Source organism: Nanorana parkeri, unplaced genomic scaffold (genome assembly GCF_000935625.1).
Source record: "Nanorana parkeri isolate BGI_ZX_2015 unplaced genomic scaffold, ASM93562v1 scaffold2869, whole genome shotgun sequence".
NCBI lineage: Eukaryota > Metazoa > Chordata > Amphibia > Anura > Dicroglossidae > Nanorana > Nanorana parkeri.
This window is the reverse complement of record NW_017309137.1, coordinates 41,829-52,684: the sequence shown is the minus strand read 5'-3', so window position 1 is coordinate 52,684 and position 10,856 is coordinate 41,829. Positions and strand designations below refer to the sequence as shown.

The 10,856-nt window shown below is 47.9% G+C and overlaps 1 protein-coding gene across 1 annotated transcript in view; it reads left to right on the top strand.

The window, feature by feature from the left end:
* The window catches only part of LOC108802451 (zinc finger protein 629-like), a 39,974-nt gene extending 32,613 nt beyond the window's left edge, over positions 1-7,361 (top strand). The window contains exons 10-14 of the mRNA XM_018574306.1: positions 5,094-5,247; positions 5,613-5,710; positions 5,823-5,967; positions 6,455-6,540; positions 7,179-7,361. Of these exons, the coding sequence (XP_018429808.1) occupies positions 5,094-5,247; positions 5,613-5,710; positions 5,823-5,967; positions 6,455-6,540; positions 7,179-7,361 (666 nt within the window). The remainder of the gene's footprint in view (positions 1-5,093; positions 5,248-5,612; positions 5,711-5,822; positions 5,968-6,454; positions 6,541-7,178) is intronic.
* The last annotated feature ends 3,495 nt before the right edge of the window (positions 7,362-10,856 follow it).

Genomic DNA, 10,856 nt, shown 5'->3' with positions numbered 1-10,856 from the left:
GAGACACATCATCCAATCCACCCGAGACACATCATCCAATCTACCCGAGACACATCATCCAATCCACCCGAGACGCATCATCCAATCCACCCGAGACACATCATCCAATCCACCCGAGACGCATCATCCAATCTACCCGAGGTGTAAGTATCAAATTTGGTTCAATATTTCATTTAGTTTCCTGAATCTGAGTAGCAGACCGGCCCTCTGACCTCCTGAATCTGAGTATCAGACCGGGCCTCTGACCTCCTGAATCTGAGTAGCAGACTGGGCCTGTGACCTCCTGACCTCTAGTCTTCCTTTCAGTGGTTACACTTTAGGGTCACTTTCTGCTGAGAGAGCGATCACATTCCTTCCAGGGATTTATTGGGTGGATGTGATTTTCCCACAAACCAAAAGTCTTTATTGTGTTTTCCAAGCAGACAACCAAGGAAGTCCAACATAAAAGTAGCTTGTCTTCAGCATATAATGGCTCACCAATCCTCGAGATGTCCCTCACGCTCACCGTGTCCCAGTCCTTCAACGTTCTATGTCTTGCAGCACTGCTGCTCCGGCCTCAATCCTCAGGGCCGCTGTCTGGTTCCTCCAGACCACCTCAATCTAGTGCCAACCTGCTGCCCTGTCCTCCACTCTGACTCCTGGGTGGCCTTCTCCTGTCTCCCAGGTGGAGGCCCTCAACACCTCCCGGCACCCTCTTCATGAGGGTTGTACACAGGTGCACCATTCGTAGGGTTGCCACCTTTTCTTCAAGCCAAACCCGAACACTCTAGCGACGCGCGGGCATTTTTGGGGGAGAATAAGTCGTAGCTTATTGATATGTAAATAGCGCCGCCCATTCCTATGTAAATATCACAGTTGAGACTGTTTTCAGTGGTGGGCCAGTAGCCCTTCTCTTAATTTTGGTTGCCCCTGTCTGCCTGACATCTTGTGTCCGGGTTTCTGCTGCCATGAAACCCGAACACAGCATTCAAAACCGTGGACAGGTGGCAACCCTAGCTGGTCGCTACTAAAGAACGGAGCCAGGAATGGAGATTTCATCCCACCCAGATCTCTAAGAGACCTCCCGGCTCCAGAATCCCAACTGTGATCCAGAAAACCCGGGAAGGACTGAAAAGCCGGCTCTGTCCTGGTACAAGCAATTGCTTCCTGGAGCCACTCGGCCCCTCCGGCTGAGAATCTTGAGGCCACCTAACACCGGGGCATTGCCACGCAATGTTGTCAAGTTCTGACTCTCCTTCCCGTGATTCCTTAACTACGTCCAGGAGGCCCCGTAGGACGTCCAACATACAAACGTCCAATGGGATTTTAGAATTACAGTCACATGGGTTTAATAACGACCCTTATACTTGTATTTCCTCTTTGGCTCGTATTTCAGATTTTAGTATCTTTTTTATGATTTAGTTTCACATTTATAAATATCACAAAACTACCAAACTTTTGTATTTTTATATGTTACGTTTCCTTGTCTGGATGTGATGTGTAATCTGTGTGTGTGTCCATGGAGGTGACGTCATGGAGGAAGGGACCCCCGAGGACAACACGATGAGACGTAACGTATTCTGTAGTATTCACATTCAACACTAGGCGGCGATCTTCCATGAAATAATCAGACAGGAAGTGATGTCACCGACAGACAGGAAGTGATGTCACTAACAGGAAGCGATATCAGAACAACACAGGAAATGATGTCAACAACAAAAAGGAAATGATGTCGGGAAGAGACAGGAAGTGATGTATGAGTATAAAAAGGAAGTTCCAGGTTTAAGGTCAGTTCGAAGGAAGTAGAGAGGAGGCATTGCTGGAGGTAATAAGATTTTATTTTATGTTTATATTTCCCGTAGTATGTGTCCTCTTCCATTTTAGTCATTACCATGTCTGTTATCATTTATAGACCAGATACATCCTAAATATAGAACCATTTATCCCACTGTCCATCCAGAGCCGCCATTTATAGACCAGATACATCCTAAATATAGAGCCATTTATCCAACCGTCCATCCAGAGCCGCCATTTATAGACCGGATACATCCTAAATATAGAGCCATTTATCCAACCGTCCATCCAGAGCCGCCATTTATAGACCGGATACATCCTAAATATAGAGCCATTTATCCAACCGTCCATCCAGAGCCGCCATTTATAGACCGGATACATCCTAAATATAGAGCCATTTATCCAACCGTCCATCCAGAGCCGCCATTTATAGACCGGATACATCCTAAATATAGAGCCATTTATCCAACCGTCCATCCAGAGCCGCCATTTATAGACCGGATACATCCTAAATATAGAGCCATTTATCCAACCGTCCATCCAGAGCCGCCATTTATAGACCGGATACATCCTAAATATAGAGCCATTTATCCAACCGTCCATCCAGAGCCGCCATTTATAGACCGGATACATCCTAAATATAGAGCCATTTATCCAACCGTCCATCCAGAGCCGCCATTTATAGACCGGATACATCCTAAATATAGAGCCATTTATCCAACCGTCCATCCAGAGCCGCCATTTATAGACCGGATACATCCTAAATATAGAGCCATTTATCCAACCGTCCATCCAGAGCCGCCATTTATAGACCGGATACATCCTAAATATAGAGCCATTTATCCAACCGTCCATCCAGAGCCGCCATTTATAGACCGGATACATCCTAAATATAGAGCCATTTATCCAACCGTCCATCCAGAGCCGCCATTTATAGACCGGATACATCCTAAATATAGAGCCATTTATCCAACCGTCCATCCAGAGCCGCCATTTATAGACCGGATACATCCTAAATATAGAGCCATTTATCCAACCGTCCATCCAGAGCCGCCATTTATAGACCGGATACATCCTAAATATAGAGCCATTTATCCAACCGTCCATCCAGAGCCGCCATTTATAGACCGGATACATCCTAAATATAGAGCCATTTATCCAACCGTCCATCCAGAGCCGCCATTTATAGACCGGATACATCCTAAATATAGAGCCATTTATCCAACCGTCCATCCAGAGCCGCCATTTATAGACCGGATACATCCTAAATATAGAGCCATTTATCCAACCGTCCATCCAGAGCCGCCATTTATAGACCGGATACATCCTAAATATAGAGCCATTTATCCAACCGTCCATCCAGAGCCGCCATTTATAGACCGGATACATCCTAAATATAGAGCCATTTATCCAACCGTCCATCCAGAGCCGCCATTTATAGACCGGATACATCCTAAATATAGAGCCATTTATCCAACCGTCCATCCAGAGCCGCCATTTATAGACCGGATACATCCTAAATATAGAGCCATTTATCCAACCGTCCATCCAGAGCCGCCATTTATAGACCGGATACATCCTAAATATAGAGCCATTTATCCAACCGTCCATCCAGAGCCGCCATTTATAGACCGGATACATCCTAAATATAGAGCCATTTATCCAACCGTCCATCCAGAGCCGCCATTTATAGACCGGATACATCCTAAATATAGAGCCATTTATCCAACCGTCCATCCAGAGCCGCCATTTATAGACCGGATACATCCTAAATATAGAACCATTTATCCAACTGTCCATCCAGAGCCGCCATTTATAGACCCGATAGATCCTCTTTTTCTATAGCAGATATCTTGTGTCGTCAGATTTGGGGTCTTGCGATGATTGTAGTGTATTGGTTATTTTATTGGTTATTTTTCAAGAACGACAGACAGTAATACATTGTTCATTGTCTTCCCTCCCATGTCCCAGTGTTACCCTCCGGTCCCTCATCCATGGCAACACCTAAAAATATATTCTAATCTATGACTTGACATTCACCGATGTGATTTCTGGTTCCCTTTTACAGATCTGTTCCGTCATCTTTGTGGTGAAGAAATGAAAGACGTCAAAGTTGAGGTTAAAGAAGAAGAAGAAGAGACGTTGAGTCATTGTGTGTCTCCTACAGATGGATCCAATAAGAGGAAACCACCAGAGAGATGTCCCCGTCCTCTGTATTCCCGGGATCCCACCCATCAGGAGATCCCTCACCATGATCAGGTAGGTGGCACTGAACATCTGGAACAGGCCAAGTACACGCCATCCTCCGGCCTTCCTCCATCCAGGTACACCACATCCTCCGGCCTCCCTCCATCCAGGTACACCACATCCACCGGCCTTCCTCCATCCAGGTACACTACATCCACCGGCCTTCCCCCATCCAGGTACACTACATCCAAAGGCCTTCCCCCATCCAGGTACACCACATCCAAAGGCCTTCCTCCATCCAGGTACACCACATCCACCGGCCTTCCTCCATCCAGGTACACACCATCCACTGACCTTCCCCCCCCATCCAGGTACACCACATCCTCCGGCCTTCCTCCATCCAGGTACACCACATCCTCCGGCCTCCCTCCATCCAGGTACACCACATCCACCGGCCTTCCTCCATCCAGGTACACACCATCCACTGACCTTCCCCCCCCATCCAGGTACACCACATCCTCCGGCCTTCCTCCATCCAGGTACACCACATCTACTGGCCTTCCTCCATCTAGGTACACTACATCCTCCGGCCTCCCTCCATCCAGGTACACCACATCCTCCGGCCTCCCTCCATCCAGGTACACCACATCCACCGGCCTTCCTCCATCCAGGTACACCACATCCAAAGGCCTTCCTCCATCCAGGTACACCACATCCTCCGGCCTTCCTCCATCCAGGTACACCACATCCTCCGGCCTTCCTCCATCCAGGTACACCACATCTACTGGCCTTCCTCCATCTAGGTACACTACATCCTCCGGCCTCCCTCCATCCAGGTACACCACATCCTCCGGCCTCCCTCCATCCAGGTACACCACATCCACCGCCCTTCCTCCATCCAGGTACAGGTCCAGTAGGTTGGTCTGACAAGAACGGTCCTTCCTAAGTCCGTGCTGACCATCACTTCTTTGCCATAGACAAAATCCACTAACTAGTCCTCTATCATTCCCTCGAACAGTCTCCATTCTGTTGACGTTAGACTGACTGCTCTGTAGTTCCCCGGGGAGGCGTCTTGAACCTTTTTTGAATATCGGTATTAATACGTTCTTCCTTTTAATATTTTGTGATGGAAGGGTGAGGATCGGGGGAATATGAAAGCCGAGAGTAAAGCAGAAGAAGAGTGGGAGGCGATCGACGTGAGGTCTAATCACCAGCCAATGGAGGAGGCTGGGATGATGATAATGATGACTGAAAAAGAGGAGGAGTCTTCTCCGGATATCACCAAAGGTGAGTGTGAATGTTATATACACAACTGAGTCACATTCTGCTCGGTTGCTTCCTAGTACAGGGGTAGCCAACCAGTGTTCCTCCCAGCTGTGGTGGAGGAACTACAAATCCCATGATGCATCTCTCTCCGGGAGTCATGTCTGTGAGAATGTTGCAATGCCTCATGGGATTTGTAGTTCCACCACAGCTGAAGGACCACTGGTTGGCTACCCATGTCCTAGTAGACGTCCTAGAACACATCTCAGTAGAAGGATGTAGGTTGTCTCTGGTCACATTCTTCTGCTGAAGATCATTTGGATTATTGGAAAGAGCCGAATAGGGTTCCATGTAGATCCTCAATCATCCCCCATAACTGTTTCCTACAGATGAATCCAGTGACGAAGAGCCACCAGAGAGATGTCCCCGTCCTCTGTATCCCCGGGATTCCACCCAGAACGACCACACCCTCCTCCACCATGATCAGGTAGGTGGGACTCGGCGTGTAGATATAAAGATGTATTCTAAGCTATGAGGAGACGTTCCCCGATGTAATCTCTTCCCGGTCACATATCTGTTCCGTCACCTTCGGGGTTTAGGGTGAAGAAATGGAAGACATCACAGTTGAGGTTATAATAGAAGAAGAAGACGAAGAGGAGACGTTGGTGGGTGGAGCTCAGCAGTCCATGGAGGAGGGGGAGATGGAAAGTGAACAGGAGGCATCTTCTCTACGTACGGACACAAGTAAGTCCTAAACATAAGTCCATAAACATTGTAGAAACGGGTCACATGTTCGTTCTGCCTCTCGGAGTATAAAATGTGTATTTACATCGTTATCTGGGATGAAATAGAACTTATAAAAAAGACAATCCAAACTCAAGCCCCTCAAAGCTGTGGGTGAAACTACAAATCCCATGATGCATCTCTCTCCGGGAGTCGTGGCTGTGAGAATCTTGCAAAGCCTCCATGGGATTCGTAGTTCCACCGCAGTTTGGCCACCCCTGGTTTAGGTGAAAGGAATTCCTTCCCGATGCCAAAAGGCCATCAGAGATCTTCCCAGATCAACATTCTACAATGATCCTTCCTACAAATATGAGAAGCAATTCCAGTCACAGAGAACACGTTACTAGAGAAGACTTTTCCTCATTTTAACTGCGAATATCGCTTTTTATGTACAGAGGTCGGCCAATTTTTCTCTAATTGGGTAAAGTGTATGCTGCCCTTGTTCTAGACAGAGATCCTCACATCTTTACTGTTCATAGACTGTCATCGATATACCTCCACCACCTTCTAATGTTCCCGACAAATGAGGTGGAGGTATATGAAATCTCTAGTCATCACCAGAAGAATTGAGGAGATACTGTACACCATATGAAGGTTCCTCCATCCAGGTACACCACATCCACCGGCCTTCCTCCATCCAGGTACACACCATCCACTGACCTTCCCCCCCCATCCAGGTACACCACATCCTCTGGCCTTCCTCCATCCAGGTACACCACATCCAAAGGCCTTCCTCCATCCAGGTACACCACATCCTCCGGCCTTCCTCCATCCAGGTACACCACATCCTCCGGCCTTCCTCCATCCAGGTACACCACATCTACTGGCCTTCCTCCATCTAGGTACACTACATCCTCCGGCCTCCCTCCATCCAGGTACACCACATCCTCCGGCCTCCCTCCATCCAGGTACACCACATCCACCGCCCTTCCTCCATCCAGGTACAGGTCCAGTAGGTTGGTCTGACAAGAACGGTCCTTCCTAAGTCCGTGCTGACCATCACTTCTTTGCCATAGACAAAATCCACTAACTAGTCCTCTATCATTCCCTCGAACAGTCTCCATTCTGTTGACGTTAGACTGACTGCTCTGTAGTTCCCCGGGGAGGCGTCTTGAACCTTTTTTGAATATCGGTATTAATACGTTCTTCCTTTTAATATTTTGTGATGGAAGGGTGAGGATCGGGGGAATATGAAAGCCGAGAGTAAAGCAGAAGAAGAGGAGGAGGCGATCGACGTGAGGTCTAATCACCAGCCAATGGAGGAGGCTGGGATGATGATAATGATGACTGAAAAAGAGGAGGAGTCTTCTCCGGATATCACCAAAGGTGAGTGTGAATGTTATATACACAACTGAGTCACATTCTGCTCGGTTGCTTCCTAGTACAGGGGTAGCCAACCAGTGTTCCTCCCAGCTGTGGTGGAGGAACTACAAATCCCATGATGCATCTCTCTCCGGGAGTCATGTCTGTGAGAATGTTGCAATGCCTCATGGGATTTGTAGTTCCACCACAGCTGAAGGACCACTGGTTGGCTACCCATGTCCTAGTAGACGTCCTAGAACACATCTCAGTAGAAGGATGTAGGTTGTCTCTGGTCACATTCTTCTGCTGAAGATCATTTGGATTATTGGAAAGAGCCGAATAGGGTTCCATGTAGATCCTCAATCATCCCCCATAACTGTTTCCTACAGATGAATCCAGTGACGAAGAGCCACCAGAGAGATGTCCCCGTCCTCTGTATCCCCGGGATTCCACCCAGAACGACCACACCCTCCTCCACCATGATCAGGTAGGTGGGACTCGGCGTGTAGATATAAAGATGTATTCTAAGCTATGAGGAGACGTTCCCCGATGTAATCTCTTCCCGGTCACATATCTGTTCCGTCACCTTCGGGGTTTAGGGTGAAGAAATGGAAGACATCACAGTTGAGGTTATAATAGAAGAAGAAGACGAAGAGGAGACGTTGGTGGGTGGAGCTCAGCAGTCCATGGAGGAGGGGGAGATGGAAAGTGAACAGGAGGCATCTTCTCTACGTACGGACACAAGTAAGTCCTAAACATAAGTCCATAAACATTGTAGAAACGGGTCACATGTTCGTTCTGCCTCTCGGAGTATAAAATGTGTATTTACATCGTTATCTGGGATGAAATAGAACTTATAAAAAAGACAATCCAAACTCAAGCCCCTCAAAGCTGTGGGTGAAACTACAAATCCCATGATGCATCTCTCTCCGGGAGTCGTGGCTGTGAGAATCTTGCAAAGCCTCCATGGGATTCGTAGTTCCACCGCAGTTTGGCCACCCCTGGTTTAGGTGAAAGGAATTCCTTCCCGATGCCAAAAGGCCATCAGAGATCTTCCCAGATCAACATTCTACAATGATCCTTCCTACAAATATGAGAAGCAATTCCAGTCACAGAGAACACGTTACTAGAGAAGACTTTTCCTCATTTTAACTGCGAATATCGCTTTTTATGTACAGAGGTCGGCCAATTTTTCTCTAATTGGGTAAAGTGTATGCTGCCCTTGTTCTAGACAGAGATCCTCACATCTTTACTGTTCATAGACTGTCATCGATATACCTCCACCACCTTCTAATGTTCCCGACAAATGAGGTGGAGGTATATGAAATCTCTAGTCATCACCAGAAGAATTGAGGAGATACTGTACACCATATGAAGGTCCATCTCCATTCCTCAATATGACATGTGACCAACAAATGAGGAGGAGATACTGTACACCATATGAAGGTCCATCTCCATTCCTCAATATGACGTCATGTGACCAACAAATGAGGAGGAGATACTGGACACCATATGAAGGTCCATCTCCCTTCCTCAATATAACGTCATGTGACCAACAAATGAGGAGGAGATACTGTACACCATATGAAGGTCCATCTCCATTCCTCAATCTAACGTCATGTGACCAACAAATGAGGAGGAGATACTGTACACCATATGAAGGTCCATCTCCATTCCCCAATATAACGTCATGTGACCAACAAATGAGGAGGAGATACTGTACCCCATATGAAGGTCCATCTCCATTCCTCAATCTAACGTCATGGCCCCAACAAATGAGGAGGAGATACTGTACACCATATGAAGGTCCATCTCCATTCCTCAATATAACGTCATGTGACCAACAAATGAGGAGGAGATACTGTACACTATATGAAGGTCCATCTCCATTCCTCAATATAACGTCATGTGACCAACAAATGAGGAGGAGATACTGTACACCATATGAAGGTCCATCTCCATTCCCCAATATAACGTCATGTGACCAACAAATGAGGAGGAGATACTGTACCCCATATGAAGGTCCATCTCCATTCCCCAATATAACGTCATGTGACCAACAAATGAGGAGGAGATACTGTACACCATATGAAGGTCCATCTCCATTCCTCAATCTAACGTCATGTCCCCAACAAATGAGGAGGAGATACTGTACACCATATGAAGGTCCATCTCCATTCCTCAATATAACGTCATGTGACCAACAAATGAGGAGGAGATACTGTACACTATATGAAGGTACATCTCCATTCCTCAATATAACGTCATGTGACCAACAAATGAGGAGGAGATACTGTACACCATATGAAGGTCCATCTCCATCCCCCAATATAACGTCATGTGACCAACAAATGAGGAGGAGACACTGTACACCATATGAAGGTCCATCTCCATTCCTCAATATAACGTCATGTCCACCATACTCCCTAGTGACGAGGGAGCACGGAGTTGGCTTCCTGGCCAATCAGGAAGCCGGGCAGTGTATATTGACTCGTCGCCCGTCTTCAGAAGTTCTGGTATCAGGATAGGCATGGTGAGCATTTGGACGAGTATGAGTCGGCACCGATACTAGGTATTGAGGTGCACACTAAGCGCTCAGAATGTTTCCCGTTGATGGTGCTTAGTGCACAGGCCCGGCATGCGATGTGTCCCGGCCCAGAGCTGAGAAAGCAGGTGGATCTCTATATAAATAAATAAATATTTATGTTCCGTTGGTCCCAGAGGACTGTGTCCCTCGGCTGTGATGCTACTCAATGAGACAAATGTCCATATTATTATATATCCTTGATGGGTTTTTTTTTACTCATTATGTTGTATTGTCTTTCCAGCGGCGGCCAAAATGGAAACCAGCATACCAAACCTCAAAAAGTTCTCCAAACTGGACTTCCAATCGAAACAGAGGATGATAAGTAACGGGAGGCCGATGCCCGTCCTCCTGAACACGGACCTGCTTCAAACCAAGGGGCAGAAGAAGATATCGCGCTCCTTCCAGATGGAGTGGTACCAGCGGAAAGACTGGCTGTGCGGCTCGGCCGCCAAAAACCGCCTGTACTGCTTTCCCTGCCTCCTCTTCTCCAGCACCAACAACGTCTGGACCAACGCCGGCTTTTGCGATCTGAAGAACCTGTCGCGGGGCCTCTGCAAGCACGAAAAGTCGGCCACCCACATCCAGAGCCAAATTGCGTTAAAAACGTTCGGCGCCTCGCGGATAGACTTGGCGCTGAGCCAGCAGCGGGGCTTGAACATCAGCGTCCACAACGCTCAGGTGAAGGAGAACCGGGAGATCCTGAAGCACCTCATCGACGCCACCTGCTTCCTGGCCAAACAGGAGTTGGCGTTCCGCGACGACGACGCGAGCGCCAGATCTGGGAAGCGCGGCAACTACGTGGAGCTGCTGCACGCGTTCGCCGAGATGGACGAGAGGTTGGCGAGGCACCTGGAGACCTCGGCCGTGTTCTCCGGCTTGGCCGACGGCATGCAGAACGATCTGATCGAGGCGGTCGCCGAGGTCATCAGAAACGACGTCAAGAAGGAGATCGATGCCGCCG